General features: G+C 39.8%; 1 protein-coding gene and 1 long non-coding RNA gene across 6 annotated transcripts in view; one reads left to right on the top strand and one right to left on the bottom strand.

The window, feature by feature from the left end:
* KANK1 (KN motif and ankyrin repeat domains 1) overlaps positions 1–24,982 on the top strand; it is a 173,591-nt gene that overhangs the window by 141,566 nt on the left and 7,043 nt on the right. For all 5 annotated transcript variants that reach the window (XM_006137863.3, XM_006137860.3, XM_006137862.3 and 2 more), the window contains 7 exons: positions 9,926–10,144; positions 11,805–11,913; positions 13,699–13,926; positions 17,599–17,686; positions 20,357–20,576; positions 23,394–23,536; positions 24,280–24,480. In XM_006137863.3, coding sequence (XP_006137925.3) covers positions 9,926–10,144; positions 11,805–11,913; positions 13,699–13,926; positions 17,599–17,686; positions 20,357–20,576; positions 23,394–23,536; positions 24,280–24,480 — 1,208 coding nt within the window. The remainder of the gene's footprint in view (positions 1–9,925; positions 10,145–11,804; positions 11,914–13,698; positions 13,927–17,598; positions 17,687–20,356; positions 20,577–23,393; positions 23,537–24,279; positions 24,481–24,982) is intronic.
* LOC142829833 (uncharacterized) overlaps positions 23,679–24,982 on the bottom strand; it is a 29,936-nt gene continuing 28,632 nt past the window's right edge. The window contains exon 3 of the long non-coding RNA XR_012904661.2: positions 23,679–23,814. This is a non-coding gene — a long non-coding RNA (uncharacterized LOC142829833). The remainder of the gene's footprint in view (positions 23,815–24,982) is intronic.

The following is a 24,982-nucleotide window of genomic DNA, read 5'->3' as shown; positions in this document are numbered from 1 at the left end:
TCAGTACATGTGGATTCCTGTCACTATCACTAATACAGTGAATTAGTTATATGAAAACATTTCACTAGCCTACAGAAAAGAAAGTGTGGAGACTCATTCAGTGAAAGGCAGCGCATGAAAGTGTTGCTCTTGTACAAAAGTTCACTTTCACAATTCGTGCCTAAATCTTCACTTGCTAGCAGGAAAGGGGGCAGGGGAAGAGAGAAAATATGGTTGTCATAATACTGCAGACATGAAAGTGCTGAGCTTAGTGGAAATGCTTAAATAGATAAATAAAAACACCCAGTGAATGGGTGATGACAGAATTTAATCCGGGATATTTGTCCTTTTTTATGATTTCAGATTATTCAGGTTGACATAGTTTCTGCTCTCCTGTTGCTCCTTAATAGCAGAGTGAAGCTTTTTAAAACTATGGCAAGGCATGTTTGACTTTCCCATAAGTCACATTCATTTTTTTTATGAGTTGAATATTCTAGCAGATAATGGAAAACACGCATCTTTGGCATGTTTGTGGTTTTGCTTCCATATTTTTCATTCACCTTCTTGTCTGCCAGTTAGACCACTTTTGGGTACTGTTCCCCACTCCATTAGCACTGATTACTAATGGGCCACTGGAGAATGTTTAATAATAAGAATATTTATGTTCCAGTAAGTGTTTGTAATGGTTTTCAGATATAGTAGCGTATTTGTAAGGCATAAGTAATATGACTTAGGTTTTGGTAGTGCACGGGAGGTTTAAAAATTTTCGTTTTTCTTGGTGTCCTATTTATTTTAGAATCTGCGTAATGAACTTTGTGGAGGAGGGTAATTCATTTGTACTTCTGCTCAAAATTTTAAAGGATATTATCAGAAAAATAAGTTGTTAGTTACAAAAATAAATAAAATCTTTCTTGGTATATCTGTGAACTCCAGCTACGTGCTCCTGAATGCATAATACAGTAGTTGGCTTTTTTGAGATGATTATGGGATCACCAATCAGAAGTAACTTCTGCATAATGTAATTTTGCAAAGATATCTGAGTAAATCTAATATTTTGCCTCTTATGCATTCATTAGAACCATCTATTAAATGCATACTGGAATAAAACTTGAAATTTCAGTAGGCAACTTTTATGTTGGGATAAAGAAAATATATTTTAGCCTATCTGTATCCTTTCAAAATACTATTTTATGTATCTTTAGAGTATACATGTTATACTTATGACTTCATAAAGGTAATGGTGCCATAATAAGAATATCCAACAGGCATTAAAATAGCACCTAAAAAAAGTCAACCAGAATTATAACACACTGTTAATTTGCCACTCTGTCCCTCGCTTTTAATATATGATGTCAGACATTTAGTCTGAAAAGCCTAGAAAGTAACTAGGCACAGGTGGATCATCTTCTAATAAAGGAATTTTACTAGGCTTTATATTTCACATTCTTGCCAAAAATATTTAGGAATAACTTTTGGTTAAGCTTGTCATGCAATTATCTTTAGCACCAGAAGCACAGAGTTAAGTCTTAATGAATGTGATCAATCAAGATTGTTATTCCTGGTAAGAATTACATGCTATATCTTTGCACAGGTTTTGAGTTATGAAATATCTCTCTGATAACTTAATTACATGACAGTTAAATTAAAATTAAGAGGACATCAACTTCAAATCTAGTTGTGTTAACTCTGTGTATAGCTCTGGGTGGATTTGATTTAAACCAATTAATTTAAATAATGATTTAGGCACACTTATACATGATTTAAATCACTAGTAAGGAAATCTCGATTTAATCATGGTTTTGTACACAAAAGGGCATTCTTATTGGTTGTTATAACCTTAATACATATTCGTCACAACTCAGACATAGATTTAGGTTTTATTTTTAGAAAGTACATACTATGCATTTTTAAACAGTGATTTATTTTGAAAGCTTTTCAGATTAGTTTTACAACTATGTCAGAAAATGAATGCTTGGTTATTTCATTTACCAATGGTAGCTGAAGCAGATATTTACGTAGTCATTGGGAGATGACCTATCTCCAATTCAACAGGCTAATTGTTAATATTTGTACTGTTTTCTTCCCATGCAGTATTAGGAAGACAACATCACCAGACATTTAAATTGTTTTATTTAACTAAAACAACAATGTTATGTATTATGGATTTTTTTCTTCCACAGCAAACATATAATATTTTAACAAAACAAGCATATGGATTTTGGAATTTAGTTAAATTTATTTCAAGTTTTTTTTTAAAAATCAGGGTTGTTTTTGTTAAAATAGCTTTTAACTAAAATAGTGAAATTAAATATTTTTTAAAACAAAAATTAGATCAACTATGTTAGCCAGGTTAATGAGAAACATAAAATATTGACTTCTGCAACTAACTCAGCCATCTTCACCTTCATTTTGCTCTTTGTTCATAATCTAGAAAAGAAAAAGAAGCTTTCCTGCTTTTTCCCAAACAGTTTCTCAATTTGGAATTAATTAGTCCAAAAGAAGAAAATATTCTTCTACAAATAACGGAAGAAGCTACTGCTGTTAAAAGTGAGATTATCACTTTAAACAGTCTCCGAGTTGAAGTGCTTAAGTGACTTCCATCAGTTAACTGATGTGATTGCTGATGACATTTTAAAGAAACATGTATTTCTTGAATGGTTCACCCCTTAGCCCTGAAGTTTATTATAGTTGGCTTTATAGAGGGATGATTGCTGGATGCCCATGTCATAGCCAACTCCTCTTCTTCAGTAGTTAAGGTTTTACCCTGGTACTGAGTATTGAGAATATTTGCAAGAAAATGTGCTGAGATAGTGCTTGTTACATTCTCTCTCTCCTTTTTTTTTTCTTGCTTCAGAAATAAAAGAGCTATTTCCCTGTTCAAGGCTACAGAAATAGGCTTCAGGGTATTTGGCATGTGTTCAACATTTCTCATAAGCCCAATGTTGAGAACTTTGACTGTGACAGTGCTATGTCATGATTTTATTCACAGTCATCTAATTAGTTCTCGATGTAGTGCTCAATACAGACCACTACTGAGTTTCATCACACAGATTGTGGGAGATTTAGCTTGATTCCTCCTACTTTTTTCAGAGCAGCTGCTGCAAGGTGGTTGTTACAAAAGTATTTTGCAATTTCAACAATGTTAGCCTTCATTTCTGGAACACTGAAGTCTTTGGTGAGGAGGTGCATCAAATGAGCACTGCAACCATATGTTACTAACTTGGGACTCTCTTCTAAATTTCTTCTCATCTGGGATACATTTGCAGCATTGTCTGTGACCAACCTGCATTGTAAACATTTGCATTTTTTCCCACAGATTGTTATATCTTTTACTGCTGCTTCTTGTAAGTGTTCTGCTGTGTGTGCATTTCCTGATGTACTAATTGTTTCTCTACGGAAGACAGCCCCTTCTTCTGTTGTCAGACAAACACATACAACAGGAGTATTGTGGACATTGCTCCACCCATCAAGACTCAGGTTAACAATTTTACCCTCTAGGCTTTTTGCTCGCTGCTCAATTTCTCGTTTATACACTTTATGCAGCAGTTTGCCTGTGACATCTATCTGTTGGGTTGGCTTGTATCCTGGTCTTAATGACTGAACCATGTTAAATAAGTGTGGGTTCTCAATCATACAGAAAGGAGAGCTTTTCGCATAAACAAACTGGGCAATTTTTTCATCAATTACCTCTTTTTGTAATCTACTGGTTATCACACATTTATCTATGGTGGTTTCTGGATTATGGAGATTTTTTCCCTTTTTTGCTACAATTGATATACTGTGGCTATATGACATACATGATGTAACTGAACCCCTATCATTGGCAGATAACCCTAAAACTATAGAAAATGAGGGTGATCTTGAAAGTGGATAGTCTTCACAATCCTATATGTTGAGGATGGATTCTCCTAAATAAAATAAGTCAATGCAGTTATCTAACTATTATTACCATAGTGCTCATATAGTATTACTCATTGCATTCACTGACACTCAGTAGTACTTTAAAGGTGAAATTGTAAAAGGAAAATTTGCCTATTTCAGCTCTTTATTTTTTTTATCACAACTGCATCAAAAACTATGACAGTAACAATTAATATATATATTTTTTTGCTCAAACATGAGAATTCAAGAATAGTCCAAAAGGAGGAAAGAAGTAAGAAATAAAAAAGTTTATCAACATAAAGATCCTGTATGTTAAAATATATAATCCCTATTACATGTTTAGATATCTTTGAGCTATAATATATCTACATTAAAACTATCTTTAGCATTTGATCCAAAAAAGTGTGATTTAAAAAAAAATTCTAAAGAAATCATTGATTTTATACAGTGTCTGAACTTGCTGAGTAGTACTGTCTATTAGAGTGAATTTAGTAAATCCTTCATTTTCCTCACTTCACCCTGACACATGATGTTCAGAGCAATGAACTTACTTACAGGTCAGCTCCCATGGTAACGGACAGAGTTATAAATATCTAATATGTGTGGGTTTCTGTTTTCCAAGAAAATACAGGTTCTGTTTAGCTACAGTAAAGCTTCAACCTAACCAGAGAAGAGAGAGCTTTGCAATGACCTTTTTTTGCCATGCACATAGTATAATGTGATACTTTGAGTTGACATTCATCAGCAAAATTAATAGTGACTTTAACCTGATTCCCCTCCCCCCCCCCCTTTTTAGGAAGAAAGTCCTTCATAGATAAGCCGATAAGCTGCAAACCATTATTTAATGCTCCACCTTCTTCATTTCAAGGGACCTGCATTGTCCTCTAATTTCTGTGTACCAGTCTCATTAATTGGTATGATTCTTATCTGGAAGTGGGCTTGGTCTAAAAGTTTTTAAAAATAATACAACAATTAGTCTTGTGAAGTTAAACTGTATCTCCCATATATTCACGAGGTGATAATGAAATCATGGAAGTTCCTCCAGTGCTCTGGCATGAGAGATATAATTAATAACCTCTTAAAGTACATGTTTACTCTTAAAAGAGATTAAAGTTACTATGCTAATTAGCCTTTGCTGTGAGGTCAGCTGGGTTGTATTCTTACTTGAGCATCAACAATAGAATTGTTCACCAAGTTCCAATCAGCTATACTTGTGCAAACCCATTATAGGCTGTGATGTGTCACTATGCCATTATTTGATCTGTAGAACCTGTATTATTGGTGATAATATGCAAAGCAGAAAGAATCCAGCTTGATTCTCAGATCCTAGGTTGAGTTTAAAAAGCTAGTAGTTTGGAGGGGAGGCATAAATAAACTTGGCATGTTTGCCATGTAACTCACTGACAGCCAATAAATATAGAACCCAACATATGAATTATAGAGTCTCCCTCGTCACTCATTGGCACAGGAATACCAATAGTTTTCCCTTTACAGTGTTATCAACTAAACAAGTCTGTGTCACAAGTGAGTTCCCATTTGGAAACTCCAGAAAGAGTACTTTCTGTAACACGCGAGTACTTTCTAGGCAAAAGCACTTCCATTCACCATTCTAACTTATGCTCCTAAGAAACTGGCTAACGTATTACCATTGGAATTAGAGGTACAGTAATTTCATAAGTGACAGTAGTTTAGGGTTAAGTTCTTTCAAATGGATTTTCTATCCATTGACGTTTTTAAGCAAGAATTTCTGTCCTGAAGTCTGGCTTGATTCTCTGTCTTTGTTAGAGCTGTTATCTGATGGCGCGAGCGCTGGCTCTAAGGATTTGAAGAGTATAGCATGTAGACATTGAGAGCTGCCACCAGCCTGAGGGAAGGAAGAGTGTATAGTAATTTGATTAATTCCTTTCTCGTGTTGGGCTGACAGTTGGCAGAAACAACCATTCTTCTCTTTTGAATCTGGAACCTCAGGCTACCCAGCCCTACTATGAACATCTCCTTCCTTTGGTTTCCCAGTTACTTCGAGTGACATCAGATTACCCTCTTCTGACCATGTCTACAGCGTATAGGCTGGCTGCCTTCAGGACTTGCCTGGTGACAGATCTCAAATACTTCCAGTAGTAATAATATGTAATGCTCACTGTTGCTTATGCTTGGAAGAAGTCTGGTATTATTGTCAAGTGAGCATTGAAACAGTTCTCCTTAGAAAATGTGCATTCAATCATAGAATACTAGAATTGAGAAGTCTCCGAGTCCAGTCCCCTGCCCTCACAGCAGGACCAAACATACTTAAATATGTACCTACATATTTATTTTATGCAGAGGCTGGAAACTTGCATGCATATTCTGGGTGATCCCTGAAAATTCATTTTCACCCGCTCACTCTCAGATGCTTTCATAGTCATCCTTTGAAAGTGCTGGAGGTTGACCAAGACTCTTCTAGCTGCCCATGCCCCAAATAACATCACCTATGAGATATGCAGGGTAAGACTTTTAGGTTTCTTTGTATCAGAGATGGTTTGGTTTTGTTTGATAGGAGGGGAGGAGAGAAATTCTGGAAATGGAGGAAATGTGCTGCTCCATCCTCAAATTTTCCACGCAGCCCTTAGCTCTAGGGGCTGAAGAAAAGGCATGCAAAAAAGCCGTGGACCTGGCATCATAGTCTCCTGGAAGCAAATTTTCCCAACATTTGGAGTTGAGCACTTTGTGAATAAGAGAAAACAAGCCACCCACATCCTGCCCCCGCTGTCTCGAACTAGGATCAGCAAACTTCCTGCAACAGCTCTACCACCCATCTTGAGTCCCACTCATCGTGGGACCAAAATCACGTGTTTTCTTACTGTGCCATGGATCCCAATTCTACTGCAGCATCTGAGTTGAGTTTGGAATTGTAGGCCACAAGATACAGATGGTGTGGATAAGCATTTTCTCATTTAGCTTGATTCTTCTCCTGTTTCATGATAAACACCATTCCCCTCTCCATTTGGCTTGGCCTGGCCTGGCCCTGCTGGTCAGCAAAGCATGTAGCAGAGTCATAATACGATGAAGTGCTACTGTATATTCAGGCGAAACTGTTCAAAATGACCCTTTTCTCACAGTCCCTCCTGTAGCACCTGTCAAGCACTGAAGTGAGGAGAGAGATGGGGGTTGAGAGAAGAGAGGACTAGAAGAAGGAGAAATGGGGGCTTTGTGCTGTATCCTCGCACATTCTTTCTGAAAAGCTGACCGTTAGTGATCTAATGTGTTCTGATATGTTGTAACCAGCCCTCTCTCACACACAGTTCTGACTTTCTATGGAGCTCATAAACCATTCACTAATCACTCGTGGTGCATTATGAGTCCATGGAGCACTTGCCCAAATAAAAGGTTATTCCTAAAACAACCTCGTTAGAAATTAATGTAAACACCCGAGTCATTTCAAATCCTATTTGTTACACATACACTGGAACTTTCACTATTACGGAGTAGTGGGATGAGGGGAGATGTGTGATTGTTTTTTCAGTCCAAGGGCTGGATAAAGTTTTTGTTGTTTTTAAGGGGAAGAGAGTTTGGTAGCCAAACAACTGGGTGTCTTTAAGCAATAATGACCTCCCTGCTGGCCCCTTGTAAAATCATCAGAATGAGCTGATGAAAAGTGATGTTAACCCAACCAGTCACTGAACATCAGGAAATGCCCTATGTTAATAATAATTGTTGAAGCCATAAAATGAAAATTTGGAATATGAATGGTGTTCATGTAGAGGGGTTTGGTTTTGATGTTTGTAAGGAGAACTTTTCAGTTGATGTGTGTAAAACATTTCTGGAGGGTTAGTTCCCTATATCTGGGGCAATCAGATTGTTTGGATCCTCACCCAACATTTTGTTCTCCTTTGATTGCTATTTTAGCCAGACTATCACCCAAATGTACATGGTTATTATTCACTGGCATTAATGTGGGCTTGAAAAATTCACTCATCCAGACTTAGTAGGATGCAGAGCACAGTTAACTTCTGCAGAATACAAGTTTTTATTAAAAATAAAATACAACTTTCTAGTCCTTATGGTTACAAAGCTTTCTTCCAAGTGTGAACTATGTGCAAACTGGAGCCGTGCCATATTCTTTAATCTGCGGATAGTTCCATGACTTAAAAACGGGGGGCGATTGAGAGGGTAGAGTCGCAGACACTTCAGAGCCACAAAGAAATCCTGAGGTAGGAGAGTGAGCAAAAAACAAAAGGGAAGAAACTGCCACAAAGTGATATTTGGGCTCCTGTTATGCCCCTTAGGGGCCCTTTATGCCAGAGGGGGCTGTACAATCATATGCTAATATAGGAAAAGAAAAACTGGAGTGAAACCACCATGGGTGGTTGGTGCAGCTGGGACTGGGGTAGGCAGGCCCCCTGCCTCACCTACAGCCCTGCCCCTCTGCTGAGGCCCTGGGAGGTGAAGAGGCGGGGCAGGGCGCCAAGTGCACCCCAGCCTCCCTGGAGTACCAGGGCGCCGAGAGCTCCTCAGCCTTCCTGGAGCACTGGGGAGGGGAAGTGGGGTGAGGGGGCACATGTGCGCAGCGCAGTTGTGTGGTTCCAACCTTCCAGGCCAGGAGCCCAGGGAGGGCGGGTGCTGGGGGCGTTCTGGGGTTAGACCATGGGCATAGCCATGCCCAGCGGTTTAGGAAGGCAAAGCCTTCCCCCAACTAAGCTACCAGACGCCTATGAAAATCACAGATGAAAAAGAGCACTACACAGGAAAGGAAGATGTAGGCAGGTATATTTTCTAAAACTAATAGAAAGTCCATTGACACTATGTAATATTAAATGCAGTGTCACAAACAGTGCTGCTTTCTCATATAAATACAGGCTTCATGGGGAAATGCGCTTTGGGTGAGTGGAAGGACAGATATTTTTCACTCGATTGGTATACTTTAGTCCTTGGACTAGTGCATTTTAGATACATTTTTGAAGGCCTAACAATTATTGAAGGCAAAAAAAAATTATAATGGAGAAGAAATTGATAAATAGCTTTTCTGGTGAAGAGATGGCTGTGTTAGAATAAATAAAAACACATCCTCTAATTTGCATTGGTGAATAGGTTACCTAAGTGGGGGTATGCAGAAAAAAAACAACAGAACGAGTTTTGGTGGTACCATGCGTCCAGTTCCATATCATGAGCTTAGATTCCATGTTTAGACTGCAGAAGGGTACGAGAGGTCCCAGTTTATAGAAGAGAAAAATAACACTGTAAGGACAACACTATTAACCTGCGAGGAGAAATGGAGTCACATTATTTATACTTTTCTCTAGGCCAGTTAAACTTCTGGACTTTCACGGTAATTTGACTTGAATCAGCACAGCAGAGCCTAAAATGAAGGTTATTAATTGCACTGTTCAAAAATGCTTTAAATGAACTTGGCTGGTAGAAAAAAGGATGGAGTAGCTACATACCTAGGGAAGGTTTAGAACTATCAGGATTGCTGGAATCCTGACAAATAAGGAAATTTAACTTCTGAATTTCTGACATGGGCAATGTCATTCCCTGTACAAATTACTTTCAGATAGGATCCTAATCACATAGGGCCAGGCTTCAGAACAGCTTGGAGAGACTATGAGAGTGAGCAAAAATCCTCCAGTGCATGATGCGGAGAGCCCTAGCAAAGGAATAGCCTTGGTAGTTGCTTCCACTGGGGAACAGGGCTCACAACCTGACGGAAGCTCAGGCTGAGAGAAAAAATCCTGGAAGTAAGAAATTGAATCAGGAATGGAGTAAACCCAGGATGTATGGAATGAAAAAGCAGCACAAGCATGCAAAGCCCCAGAAACGCTAGCCTGGATGATGCCCTTTTCTGCCTGAATCTCAGTAGTTTTCTTTGCATTGTGTACTCCGAAAAAAGGGAAAAAAATCCATAGAACTGATTAATTTTTAAACTTGTGAAAATTGTCATACTCTTCTTTGTTTTAGTGGATTTTTATAACTGAGCAGTATAGCATATAATTGATTCAGTGGTGCAGCATGAGAATTCCTCTCCTGGTACTAAGCAGTAATTTTGGTGTGACTTGTCAGTACTAATACCGCCCACCTTCTTTGCTGACAGATGATAATCTGGAGTACATCCCACAGGGTCAACTTGCTAGTGCACACTTGACTTCCAGCTCCCGGACCTTGAAATCTGGACAAGAAACTGGGACCATTCAGGAGCAGAAGATGATTGCCACAGTAGAAAGAGGGCAGGGAACCAAATCCTTGTCTTCTCAAAACAATACAATACCTCCATTTAATCTAACAGATGACCAACTTGCCTCTGGCCTCTATGGTAACTATCCATGGGGACATAGCTCTTTTAATGCTGATTGTCTTTGAATACCAAACACAGCTGGAGTAAATCACATGGCCTCTGCCTTTCTAATTATGGAGGTAGGAGGAATACAGATGTTAAAGGGGGAGGGGACACTGTGAATTTTATCGTGTCTCGTCAATATTGAATTTTTAAATGGTAGGTTATGGTGTATTGTAAAATGGTTGAGTGTAGTTTGTTAATGACTTATCAGACAAAATCTAAGAAGCGATTAATGTGGCTTATAAATCAAAATAGGCCATAACATTGCCACCCTTTAAAACCTGGTACATAGATATTTTGTAATTGTAGTATCTTTAACTTTAAACTAACAAGTAACTTGTTAAATTTTAAGTATTCATTGAAACTTCACCAGTCTAAATAAATCTCACCCTCTTCTCCCTCCTTGGTCAAATGAGTCTTGTCAAAGATATTTCCTGTGCATTGCCATCTGGGTTCAACTAGGGCTGTCAATTAATGCAGGTTAACGCCTGCGATTAACACAAAGCAGAATTAACGCATTAAAAAAATTAACGCGCGTTAATCTAGGGCTTCCATGCATCCATTTTTTCCCGGACTAGTCCTTGTTTTCACTTGTTAAATCTCCATCCGGCTGGCTTTTTTAAATGGCAAAAATGTCCAGGATTTTGCCCTGCAGAGGGGATGGGAGAGGGGGCTGTGGCACGTGCCTGTCAAATAGAGTGTTCGGTGCCGTGCACCCAGACTGTTTACAGCCGCTCTGTGCACGTGCCCCAGCACGTGGCCTCGGCAGCGACAGCTCCAGTGAGACCCAGGGCAGTTCTGATATGGGGGGGTTGGCTCCTCCCACGGAGTCACCATGTTACCCTCCGCCCCGCTAGGTTATGTCCCCAGTTCTGTGGGAGGGGTGGGCCATTGGATTAGAGCAGGGAGACTGGGAGTGCCTGGCTTTGCCAGAGCGGTGAGGGCATTGGGTTGGAGCAGAGGTGCTGGGGGTACCTGGCTCTGGGGGGAGGAGTGGGTGCACTGGGTTAGGGCGGGGGGGTTGCTGGTTCTGGGGGAGGCAGGGGCACTAGGTTAGAGCAGGAGGGCTGAAGGGATGGCTGGTTCGGGGGGAGGGCAAGGGCACAGGGTTGGAGCGGCGGGGGCTGTATTCTTATTGTTTAACAGCACAATTAATCGCGATTAATTTTTTTAATCGCTTGACAGCCCTAGTTTCAACAAATTGGCAACTTCAGTGTTGTCACCTAAGTACGTGTCATTTGACATCAAGAATTAGGATTTTCTTGACAGACTAAATTCACCAGTTTCAATGTTCAGAAAACTGACACCAGCAACAAAACAGTAAAAATGAATCTGTTCCCGGGTTGATAGTAAACCGACTAAAATGCCCCCTTAGATAACCTTATCTGTGTTTTCTGCTTTGGGACCTGATTTTTCTTAGTCGCTTCTTCCATTTGTGTTTCCTGCACACACACATAGCAATAGCTTGTTTGTAACTTTAATGTCCCAATGACTCTATATTTAGAAGGAATGAGACAAATCCCCTTAAATCTAAAAGTTGAAAGAGCTGTTTGTTTTCAGATGATCTAAAACAAGCAGGTGCACTCATAGATGGAAAACTTGTACTGATACAGGCATTTGTCCCTTTCTCCAACAGTATGTGCAAATAATGAAAGTACGCTGAAGTCCATCATGAAGAAAAGGGACGGGGAAAAGGATTTTAACAGTACAAAGAAGAATCTGCAATTTGTCGGTATAAATGGAGGGTAAGAGGAACCCTGTCTTTTAAAATAGCTGACTTTTTTCAATTCATCAAAACATTTTTCTTCTTTCTCCCAGAATGAAACAAGAGACATGCACATAGTCGTGCAACTAGTTTCTCAGAATTTTGAACATGCCAGCCTGAAGGGACTAATGAAAGAGAGGGGAGAGAAATGAAACATTTGTCTGAGATGATCCTACTAAAACCTTTCATTGCTGTGCTTCATTTTGTTTTTATGGAAGCTACTATGTCACAGTTGGTCCCAAATCTGTTTATTTACATAAGCTTTTACAGAACTTAATATCAAACAGGCAACAACATCTGGGAACATTTCTAATTTCAATTTAATTGTTTTTCAAGCCATTTTTATTAAAGTTTTAATAAAGTATGGAAAATCAAGATATTGCAGTATTGTGCGATCTGCATGAGATCCCAAAGTAAAGTTGACTAAAGTAAACATAGGTAGTGAAAAGCACATTTGAATTTTAAAATCTTTCAATGTTAAAATGTTATCAATTTCAGAATGTTGCATCAAATTATCAGTTAAAAAGAGAACTTTAAAATAGCTGCTTGTCTTTCTGAAGTGTGTGTGTGTGTGTGTGTGTGTGTGTGTGTGTGTGTGTGTGTGTGTGTGTGGTCAAAGCCTTAAAAAGGTATAGAAAAGTGAAGCTTGAACATCTTACCTACACTTTAACGGATTACTTATGATGGTATATATTGGGTGAAATTCTGACCCCATTGGAGTTAGTTTTGCCATAGATGTGAGAATGTATGTATGTACAATCACTGAACTTCACATATGTTCTTTAAAAACTTGGTAGATCAGGTTATTCATTAGAATCAGCTTCAACATGGTCTAGGTTCCCCCCCACCCAATATTTTTAATTTAAAGCAATATTATTTAATCTAAAGCCATCATCATAGCAACAAAATTAAAAAGTAAGGAGGGGATTCCTTCTGGTCTTAGATAACATCAGCTTGGCAGGGAAAAGGATGGCAGTGGAGAAGCTCAAGGCAACAAACTCAGTTCTAAGTAGGACTAGTTTGTCTTTCACTTGAGCAGTTTAGGTAATATTTGGGAATGTAAGCATTTCTCTACTGTTAAGAGATGTTTCTCTCTTTTCCTGCCAGTTGCTTTGCACAGTCTCAATTGGGACAATGTGATTGCAATATTCAAAATGTCAGAGAAAGATTTAGCAGAGATTTATTTAGGCATTAACACTTAAGTATTCTAAAAATCTTTGGAAGGTTTTTATCCTCACTTTTGAATATCAAAGATTTTAATGATCAATAGTCAGATTCCTCATTCTCTTGAGATATTGAAAAATGGTTTTATTAACACTTTTCTATTATTTCAGTTTTTCTGTGTATGATTAGAATTATATTCAATGAGACCAACCCGCGATACAATTTCTGAATGACTATTTCTGGTCATTTCAATAAGCTAAGGCCCCAATTCAGGAGAGCATATATTTAACGTAATCAAAGTTAAGCACATGCTTAATTGCTTTCCTGAACTGGGGCTTTATGATGGGACCTTTTATCAAGCCACTTAATTTCGTTGCATCTGCATTCCCCCATCTATGTAAAATGGGAATGATCTTTACCTTCAGGAAGTTGTTTTGATATTTGATTAATACATGTAAAAGGCTTTGATGTTCTTTGGATAGCAATGGAAAGTAATATATGTGTGTGGAAGTGTTAGTTTAATCTGGCATTAATCAGATCTGTAATGTCACTGAATGCAATCTGTTATGGAATATGTCTGTAACTTCCAATTGTCGTGTAGGTATGAAACCACATCCAGTGACGATTCGAGCTCAGAAGAGAGTTCTTCCTCAGAGTCAGATGATGAGTGTGAAGACAATGAGTATTCCCACCAGGAGGAGAGGCACAGCCTGCAGGAGATGGAAGAAGGATGTCATGTGCTTAATGCTGAAGATGTTGGGTGTGTTGGGGTGGACGAGGAGGTGCAGGCTCAGGAGCGTGAGCCCGAGGAGGTTGAAATCAGAGAGAGGTGTAGTACATTTCCATTTCGTATACAATATGACAGGAGAGCAGGCCGTTTTATTTTCAGTAGTATATCCTCATCATTGCTAATTATTGTGTTTTGGAAGGCACAAAACCAAACTCTTCCTGGCATGCTACCCACTTCCTGTGTCAGTAGGTCAATAGACACTATAATTTAAAAACTGTAATTTTAGGCTTGTTTTGAGTATGCCTTTTTCTAAGTTCTTCACTTTTCTTCATTCAACTCTTTGAATACTATACTCAGCAGGATCATATGTAAATACTAAACTTCTCCCAAATGGATCTGCACATGCTTGTTAAAAACATATCTTCACTGATCCAAAGAAAGGAATTGTTAGGGTAAAAAGATTCTCTGTGGATCGTAAGAACAGAGGGCTATAGTTTCTTGCCACTTTTATTGTTTGGTTTTAATTGACTATGTTCCTATAGTATATAACTTGGCCCCGTGTCTAATTTTAAATAATTTATACATAAATCTAGGTTATTTATAGTCAGTGCAGGCATCCCCTGGTAACCAGTGGCATTCATGTTTAAAAACAAAAAAGGACAACACTTCCCTTACCACCTCATCAGGGGAAAAGCCTGAGCAAACAAATGAATGTTGCACCATGCCCTGCAGGTCAACAAACTGGCTCTGTCTGAACTGATGAGCGTCAGAACAGAACACTTACCACTCATCCATATAAGCATTGAACTTCAGCCCGGCATCAGAAATGTCTTGATTGATTTTAACTGCCAGGATGTGCATAAGTGGAGTTTGGCGTGTGAGGTGGACCAATCCTCAGCCCATGTAAATTAAAGCTTCTCTCAGGCATTATGCAGCATACTTCTACCTTTCTCTTTAATAAGTTGGCTTGCTGGTGAGCTAGGTAGGATAGCACTGGACAGGCAATACGTATCCTTTCCGTACGTGGCAGATGGTATTGTAGTATGGCTTGCTGCCTGCTACATAACCAGTCGGTAAGCACAGAGAGAGGGGTTTTAAATCTGAACCAAGATAAAATACCCCTTTCATGCACAAGGTTTGCAAAAATGTAAAATGCTAAGGGTGCCCTAACGTGTAAAATATGTGGCCATATGCTGCTTTGTGTAGAAAAGCCCTGTGTATCCCAGAGGGCTTTGATTTCTAAAGCGCACTAACATGTTGTTCATTAATTCATCTGTGCAGTGTACACTAAAAGTACCCTAATGCACTGTAACATAGTGTGGTTTCAAACAGTTCTACATTCAACTACAGTCGGGAACTTTTACTGTCCACCAGCAGGGTCTACACGGACCCATTAGTAAGCAGCACATTACTGTGCTTCAGAATTCACATAATCCCTTATGCTGCATTGCTGTTCTGTGTAAACAAGCCCTTTAGATGATACTTATTCAGCTGTGGTATTTCAATGGGGGATAAAACTTAATAGCAAAACAAATATGTAATTATCTGCTCCTAACTAACAAGTATGCACCATTGCTATGCATGAGTAAGTAAGGGTTATTAATATACATGTGTGTAGGCTGCGACTTTTAAAAAATCTTCTGTTACCTAATTTCACTGGAGACCAACCCAGGGTTGCATTTATTTTGATGTATTTAATGCTGCTATTCAATCAAGCAAAAAGGGAATGGAACGCCTCCTCTCTCTCCCTGTCTCTCTCTCATACATTCATACGTACGCAAGCAAGGAGTTGCACAGAGGTAACAGAAGAGGCCATGCATTGAGGGTCGGGTGTCTCTGCCTGCAGTCACCAATCCAGGCCAAGGAGCTGATCATATGACCTGTGGTCTGTGTGCTTTCTTCTCTTTATTGAGCTGGGCTGCCCATCACATACACAGAATTCTTTTTCTGTGTCCATCACCGAGAGGCCCACCTAAGTCTCATTCTCTTCATGAATATTAAGTTCTTCACATCTTTGCTGCACCCCAGTTTCTGTTTTACTCATGTGCAAGCAAAGAGTACATCAGACCCCACCTGGCTCCTAGCTCCAAACCTATAGCCTCATGGTTCCTTTCCACCCAGCACAGACATTCCTCTATTCACACACTTGTCACTCACACACACTCACAACTTACACACACCCACACACTCCCTTGTCGCATGATGGAATTTTACAAAGTTTACAGGTTGTACAAGTTACAAACAAGGTTACAAATCTTACAAGAAGTTCCAGAACTTAAAACATTCCATGACTTTACAATAATTTAAGTGTTACATGATTTACACCAGAAAATTACACGACTCAATAACTGAAACTTACATGACTTATAATAACTGAAAGTTACATGACTTACAGTACAAAAAGTTACATGTCTTACATCCACAATCCACACTATACTGGACTGGGCGGAGGTTTTACACAACATTCTAGGCGGGTGTGACATTTTACAGACAAAATATAAATGACTGGTCTATTCTGAAAGGAACTTTCATTTGAATTTAGATTTGAATACATAATAAGGGATGGTGAAAGGTGAATGGATGGGATTGTCTAGGTCAGAGCCCAAGGTGCTATCCTATAAGCAAAGGATGCACTAAGTTTGCGGGGGTGTAACCAAAATGCGATTTTTCTTTTTTAACCTCTAATTTCACATGAAGCTTCAAAGCTAGGGAAAAAAAGCAATGTATATCTGGAAAACTAGCCCTCCAACTTTCCTATGGATGTCCCTTGTGCTTCATAAAAGATTATTCCTTGAACTAGTGGCTGATCTCTCATACCGGGGAAAAATACAGGCCATTTGCCACAGACCAGCATGTGTTCAGCATGCTCAGCAACCTATTCCATCCCAATTGATATGTCCACATCTTTTAGTTCTTCCTCTGATTTTAAAATGAATGTATTGCAGTTTGGGACCCACATCAATGGGGAGGGATGGGCAGAACGTCAGTGACAGAGAAGTAACAGGGATTTGGTTGAACAGGGATTAGTAAGGGTAAACCTGGCATATGGGGTGTAATGAGAAAAGGGAAGGAGCCAGGTCCTACACTGATTCTCACCCATTAGTTCTATTTTTTTTTTTAATGCTGGTAACAGTTGCCTCTGAAAGTACACAGTGCAATTGGCATTTCATGTGAAAGGTAAGTGCATCTAAGGGTGCATCTACACAGCACAGTTATTTTGAAATAATTGACGTTATTTAAAATAACGGACAGCTTATTCCAACTTCTGTAAACCTCATTCCACGAGGAATAGCTCTTCTTCCAAAATTGCTATTTTGAAATAGCAGTAGTGTGGACACTCCACTGCTGCTATTTCAAAATAGTTCCTCGTCAGGGCCATTCTAAGTAATTACTCCCCCGTGCTTCCTCGCACTCTAAATCAAGATAGCATGTCCGCATTAGGGGAGCCTGCCTGAGACTTATTTTGAGGCTTCCCTGAAGTGTAGACATACTATTTTGAAATAAGCGATGATCAGCTTTATTTGTACTAATTATTCCGCTGGGTACATCTGGGAAACTTACTTTTTATTTTTTGGTCAAAGCAATGGTGCAGCCTCTTGTTTTTTTCACACTTTAAACTGCTACCAGAACGGATTCCACCGTTCAGCAGTTGAGGCAGGGTTAGAGCCATTTGCTCCTTTTAAATGTTTTACCTTTTTTAAAAAAAAAAAAAAAGTTACAATCAAGAGGCTTAATTTACAAATGCCTTTTTATTTTGGTTTCACTCCACAGATACGAATTAAGTGAAAAGATGTTGTCTGCATGTAATCTACTTAAAAGCAACATAGATGACCCCAAAGCTTTAGCCAGCAAAGATATGGTAAGCCCAGTCCAGTGTTGTCACTACTCTGAATGTTTCTCCCTTATTCCGTCTCTTTTAGCACAAGTCAGGCGATTTTCTGTTTTCAGGACTGTAAACAAAATACAGGTTGAACCTCTCTAGTCCAACACACTCTGGTTCATCAACATCCGTGGTCCAGCATGATTTAGTTAGCCGAATGTCCACTTATCATGGGTGTTGCCAAGTTTCCCACGGTTCCATAAAGTTTGTTTACAGACACCAGTCCTGGTTCTCAGAGTTCTATGCTGTTATTTAGCTCTAATTGACCCCTAATGTCTTCTAATAGTCCAGTAGACAATATTGATCTCATGTGGTTCAGCAAATTCTCTGATTCAGCACTGATCAGGTCCTGAAGGTACTGGACTAGAGAGGTTTAACCTGTAGTTGGTCAGAATAAAGACTGTCTTTAGGACCCACATCTGAAGACTTTTGCCAACCAACTCATCCATACTAATTCATGTCGGGACTGCCAGCATCCAAAGGACAAGAGCATAAAAATAGTAATACTTATTATAGGGTAGTTTCATTGCCTTCCTGCATTCTATTTATATTTTAGAAAGGGTTGTGCTAATGTGACTGGCAAAGTACAGAGTATGTTCTGATGTGGAATGTGCTCTGCCTTTTTCCAAATCTAGAAGTACGTGCTGTTTCTTTTTCGCTTGTGAAAATATTCTTCATATACTGAAAACAAGCAGAATGAGGTTGCTGTGCTAATATTATCTCCTTAAAGAAATATTATCACTTGTTAAATATGGAAATAACTTCCATCATCTTTGTGTATATTTGAGCATTTTCTGAAGATGAATAGACATAGATTGGTATAAATGCAATGGAAAATTGTGTTTTGTACTTACAACTACCACTTTATAATTGGAGGAGGTGTGAGGCACGATAATTAAATGCCTGACTGCCAGTGATGGGAAGCACTACAGCTCCTGATTTCCAGGTGTGAGGCACCTCTGATAATCGGTCCAAAGGTCTCTAACTCAATGTCTTTCTAATTGTGATTTGGACCAGACATTGTGGCTAATGTATGGGTGACGTATAGTTTTAATCTCAATATTAGTCCTGTCTGTTCTGGTAGTTTTTCATAAAAAGAACAAACTTTCAAGCCTAGTGAGTGTTGAAAGTGTCAAGAATGGGATAATTAGGTGATTATTTTTGCCCAGCAAACGTAATTTTAACTTGTGCATTTATTTGTCATGCTCAAACTGTTCACAAGCATAAGTGGTTCCATGTAGTTGGGAATTCTAGTCTAGTCAGCTTTAGTTCCCTTTATCTGAGTTGGAAATGAACCTTGTGCAAAATCTTCAAACTTGGGCATCCAAAGTTAGTCACCTAAGTAAGTGGTCTGATCTTTTTTCCAAGGTATTGAGCGTTCTGGTTAAAACATGGGAACTGCAAGACACTTGTATTTAAATATGACATGCCTGAATGTAGGCAGCCACATGCTGAAAGCATGGTCCTTATTCACAGTTTGATATTTACAGAATACCATAGTGGTAAAATGTTGGTGTCCACTACTTTCTAAAGTAAGAAAAGATTCCTGTTTGTAACACAAAAGAGCATTCTATATTAATAATGGTTTGTTTCTATTGGGTATTGCTCCCAATAGGCTGAGTGTTATATGAACAAAAGGGACTATACTAATAGTTTACTACAGGGGTGGACAAACTTTTGGCTTCAGAAGTTCAGGGCAACATCTAGTATGGAAATCATATGGTGGGCCATGAATGTAAGTCCCTCCCCTACTCCCCAATGGGAGCACTGGGCGGGCAGAGCGGGGCAAGTACCGACCCCACTTCCTGGCTAGAGCACTGGCTAGTTGAAGTCGGGCAAGCCTCTGGCCCCGTTCCTGCTCCAGTGCTCCAGCTGAAGGACCATGGAACTTGAGCGCTGGATTACAAGCTCTGATGGGGTGGATGCAGCCTGTGGGCTATACCTTGCATACAGCTTTTAGGGTGTAAATTGGGGGTATGTGGTCAAGCATAATGCCATGGCTTTTGTAAAAAAAAAACAAGAACTAAAGGAAGACGTTATCCTTCCTTTGAGAAGCTTACAATCTCTGGCTCTGATTCTGTCGCAAGTTCTGCAACACAAGTGCCAGAGGAAACACCAACAAGTATTAATGCAGCATAAGGGCAACACCATGATTGTCCCCAAATTTCCTGACAAGAGTAGGTTTCCTACCTCTGAGGCTTTGCATTGAAGAGAGCAGTTCTGGGGAGGAACCAGAACTAGAAAATGGAGACGGTGGGAAGGGAGAAATATCTGAGTCTTTCCAGGTTAGGATGAAGATGCCCTGCTGTGAGGCAACATAGGGAAGCTTGCACTGTAGCTGTGCACTTGAAAAACTTCAGTTTTCATTGCTGTCAGTCTGGGACACTTCCCTAAAACAAGGCTAATATATAAGGAGAGAGTTACTGTCCCAAGCCCTTCTCCTAGCAGTCAATACTTATTACCTATGAATTCTGGTGCCGGTTATTTGTCAAATTTAATACTGCAAGCTTCCTGGAAATTAACAATCTGAATTTGTCTACCCACATCTGACTAAAGAAGTCTTGGTTTCCTGAACTGCCAGTTTGTAGGCCAAAAAACACTATAAATAGTGTGTCCATCTGAAAACCATTTTTGTCTTGTTTTTGGCAGAGATTTTGTTTAAATACCATCCAGCATGAGTGGTTTCGTGTATCGAGTCAGAAGTCAGCCGTTCCTGCAATGGTTGGAGACTACATAGCTGCTTTTGAAGATGTGTCCCCTACTGTCCTCAGACACATAATCAACATGGCAGATGGGAATGGCAACACTGCTCTTCATTACAGTGTGTCACACTCTAACTTTGAGATTGTAAAGCTGCTTTTGGATGCAAGTAGGTTGGCTGGTTTTGAGAGGGTTGGGGCTTTTGTTGTTGTTTGTTTTTTGATAATCCTCCAAGGTGACATCCTGTTCTAGAATTCTGGGGTTGGGCTTCCTCCAGCAAAATTCTCCCAGAATTTTAATTCTAGAACGGTGCATTGCAGCTTCACACCGAAACCTCACTGGGAAGTAGGGATTCCAGTCTTGATTTGGAGGTGATGGTTTTTGCTTAATTTGCAGAAGGGAAGGCAGTGTTGCATTCATCGGTTATATTCCAGACTTTGCCAGGGACTTGCTGAATGGCCAATCTAGCCACTTACTTAGGAGGTGAACCTGGCCACCACCTTAGCACCTATATGCTGGCCTGATGGCAAATGGGGACTGTAATAGTACTGCAGCAGCCAGGAGAGAGTTTATCTAGCTCAGGAGCAGTATGGAACTGCCACATGTAACCCATGCTGCCCCCCTTTGCAGCCCAGTGTAAGGGAAGAGGCATGAGGAAGGAAGCAGTGATAGGAGGGAGAGTTGCCATCGTATCTGCTTTGAGCTGCAGTTTAGGCAGTGGACAGCCCAGGTAAGACTGCTGTAAATTATAGTAGGCCCCAGGCAGAATGTGGATAGTGTAAGGGTAATCTCCATCCCACCCCACCCCATCTCACATGGTCTATGCCTCCTGTGAGGCAGAACTTGTCCTGTAAAATAGCTAGAATATTTGCCTACTGTACCTCAGTAGAGTGCAGAGGCTTGATTAATGCTACTTAAGTGATTTGAGGTTCCCAGGAGAAAGGTGCTGTGCTATTGATTGCTTATAAACAAAACTGGAGGTGCCAGCTAGAGGATGAATGTAATGTAACAGTGCAGCACACCCAGCTCCAAGACTTCCTCCTCGGGAAAACAAACAGTTTCAATGCTGGAAAAACTTAAAAAACAACAAATAGTCCAGCAGCACCTTAAAGACTAACAAAACAAATGGTACCATCTACATGTTTCGTTAAAAAACAATGAACAGTCTAGCATCTTAAAGATTAAGTTTTTCCAGTTACAGACTAACCGGCCACCTCTCTGAAACTTTCAGTGCTGTAGGCTGGCTTGAACACAGGCCGGATGGGAGCAATGAGTCACTGCAGGAGAATGTGGGCACTGTCAGAGGCACAGTAAAATGTGGCAGGACTGAGTTCTGATGTGAGCTCTCAACTGTGTTGGAAACAATTTTCTCTTTTACCTCCCTGAATATGTCAAGGTAGCATGAATACACTGCTGCTGTGTTGGAAATAATTGTTTTTTAGTCCACAATAGCCAGTGGAGTTGCATTAATAATAAGGTAATTGGAATAGGAAATGCCAACTATTCTGAGCTAATGCTGTTAGAAGGACTTTTGCGCCAGACATCCAGTTAAAAGGGTTAAATACAGTGAAATTCCTTTGTAAGTGTTCGTTTGGACAGCCCTTCCTTTAACTACTGTATGTGAATGGTCACTAAAACATGAAACAGTGAATTTCCCAAGTCAGGTATGTGCATAGGTGCAAAATCCTAGCTGGTAAGTACAGAGTGCAGTAGCTACTCTCCAGCGCATAGTGGCATTTAACCTTTTGCAATCTACCCCCGCTGTTCCAATAGAAAAAAAAAAGTCCAGGACCATCCTCTCCAACCTAGGTATAAAGAAAGGAAAAGCAAATCAATCAATGACTTCAGCTAGAACTTCCACAAGGTGTAGTGTACGTCACCTGCTGCAGAGCAGCATTTAAAAAGGGTCATATCTTTCCTGCCCTTTGAAAACCTTTGATCCTTTCAGATTAATTCCCTACTAGTATTTGTGGGGCCAGCATGTTGGTAAGCCTGGATCTCTATAGCCGGTTATAGCTAGTGTAATTGACTGCCACTCCTCCAAGAGGTGGATCCATACATTTTCTCACACCTTCCTGTCTTTATTTTTCTTCTCACATCACTTTTGCAAATGCCGTTTTTGTGACACCCTCCCCCCCACACACACACACACACTGGTAAATTGGCAGTGGAGCTGAAACTTCTAACCTCCTATGGAAACCTTATATGCATCCTCTCTTGCCCTCTAAATTGTAATTAAAACATGAATAACATTCAAAAGCTCCTGGATGGTAAATGAGTATTGGCCCCATTGGAATTTGTGAGACTTGAAGGAATAGAAAACAGACTGGTGTGTTAGGTTGGAAGAAAAAAAGCAGCTCAATTAGTTCTTGACACTTCCTCAAAGGACTTACTGTATTTGTTCCCAGACAAGTAGTTGTTAGAGCTGGAAACCCAGAAGGCCTTTTCTAATTGTGTCAGAGTTGCTTGTGCAAAAATTAAAACACTTAGCACCAATATAAACAGCTAAAGGAAAATGTATTATGAGGAAACCTTTTGGTCTTGAGTTTCATTAGCCATGTTCACTGACTGTGTCATTTTTGGAATGAGGATTCCCTAAAAGTAATTAAAAGGCTCTCCCCAATAGCCCGTGCTTGCCCCTAGGGTTGCCAAATTCCAACCTGAGGCTGGTATTGCAGGTAATATTCTTGTAAAATTTCCAGTCATTTTTGAAGATGTAACTGCCACACCAGTGACAAATAAATGGCTTTGTGTCCTTTCTGTGGCACGTATGTCACACATGCAATGAAGAAGAGGTGGTTTTTTTATTCCTTTGGCTCAAGTGCACCATTTTTTTTAACTCCTTTTCCCTTTGAATTGCTTTCATTGTGTGAGCAACTACTGCAGATTCACTAGGCTGTTCTAATAGCGTTTGATTCAGTTCATTAGTACAATGACTGCTTTCTGGATTCCTGCTTTCCAAAGTAACCATCTCATTCCTCTGCAGATGTGTGTAATGTAAATCATCAGAACAAGGCTGGCTATACCCCCATCATGCTGGCGGCTCTTGCAGCTGTGGAGGCGGTGAAAGACATGCGGATAGTGGAAGAACTCTTCGGCTGTGGGGATGTGAATGCTAAAGCCAGTCAGGTCAGTACTGTCGCACTCCGCTCCCATTCAAAACTAGCTTGCTTTGTAAATTGAACATAAAGTTGCCTTTATTGCAACTGCAGAGCAGATGTGTGACTTTCCATTAGTTCAGAATTTGCACTGACTGCACGCAGCCAGGCACTGCCTCCTGACATCTGTGTGTATGGCTTTGGTTCCTGTTTACAAAATGGAGCCATGGAAAAATATTTGAGCTTTAAATAAGATTTTCCTTTTTCAAGTTTCTCAACATCCATCTTATAATGGGGGAGAGGGCGTCACTGCGGGGAAAAATAAAACTGAATTTTAGGAGAGGTTTGCAAACTCTGTATAATTCATAGTTCATTCTACTTTAAGTGAGATACTGTTACCCCAGCTTGTCTCCTAAAGTGAATGTGGTGATAGTTTTGACTTCTTTCAGCAGTTGCAGATGGCAGTGAGCCTGTGGATGTGTGGTGGCTAGAGGCCTCAAAAATAGGTACTATCAATCATAGTAAAAGGCGGTGCCTGCCCTAGGGTTGCCAGATGGTTTCAACAAAAATACCAGACACACTTGACATTACATCACAATCTACATTACATCTTATTGAGAAAATACTGGACATTTATATTTTCTCATTGATATTTTCTCAATTTGTTTCCCGAACAGAAAGCTCAAATACTGGACTTTCTGGTTCAAACCAGACACCTGGCAACCCTACCTGACCCTTGGTTGGTTCTTACTTTGGCTGTGATTTTCCTTGCAGGCCGGCCAAACTGCTCTGATGCTAGCAGTAAGTCATGGACGGATAGACATGGTGAAAGCTCTCCTGGCCTGTGGGGCAGATGTCAATATCCAAGACGATGAGGGCTCCACTGCCCTGATGTGTGCTAGTGAACACGGACATGTAGAGATAGTAAAACTCTTGCTGGCTCAACCTGGATGTAATGGCACCCTGCAGGACAGTGTGAGTTGCCTCTCCAGACACTGCTCTACTTTTCCACTAGATCACTTTTGGAATGTTGACTTATTTTTGACTGAATGGAGAGGTTCAAAGTGAAACGTGTTGTTGACAAACTAAACTAGAAATGCCTGATTCTTCCTAGTCGTCATAATGCGTGTTATGGTCACTTTTCTTTTAAGGACATGATTTTCTGAGCACTTTCAAAAATAAAGTCACTCTAATTTTATGTGTAGGCACCCAAATAAGATGCTTAACTTCATATATACAAGTTTAGGGAGAAAAATTGGCCCTAGTACTCAACTCTTCTTTGTTTTTAACTGAAGGATGTAAAGATTTGTGGTGAAAAATACTTAAAAAAAAAAACCCTAACAACCCAAAACTTAATTGTCCATATATTACTTATTAGTCCTCTTTCAGTGCTTACATATGATCATGACAAATAATCAAAATACTGATGGTTTTTCACATGTTATTCCCTTGCCCAAAGCAGTGAGGCTGTGTCTAG

This window comes from Pelodiscus sinensis, chromosome 6 (genome assembly GCF_052426305.1).
Source record: "Pelodiscus sinensis isolate ZL-2025 chromosome 6, ASM5242630v1, whole genome shotgun sequence".
Lineage (NCBI taxonomy): Eukaryota > Metazoa > Chordata > Testudines > Trionychidae > Pelodiscus > Pelodiscus sinensis.
This window is presented reverse-complemented; position numbering and strand designations above follow the sequence as displayed.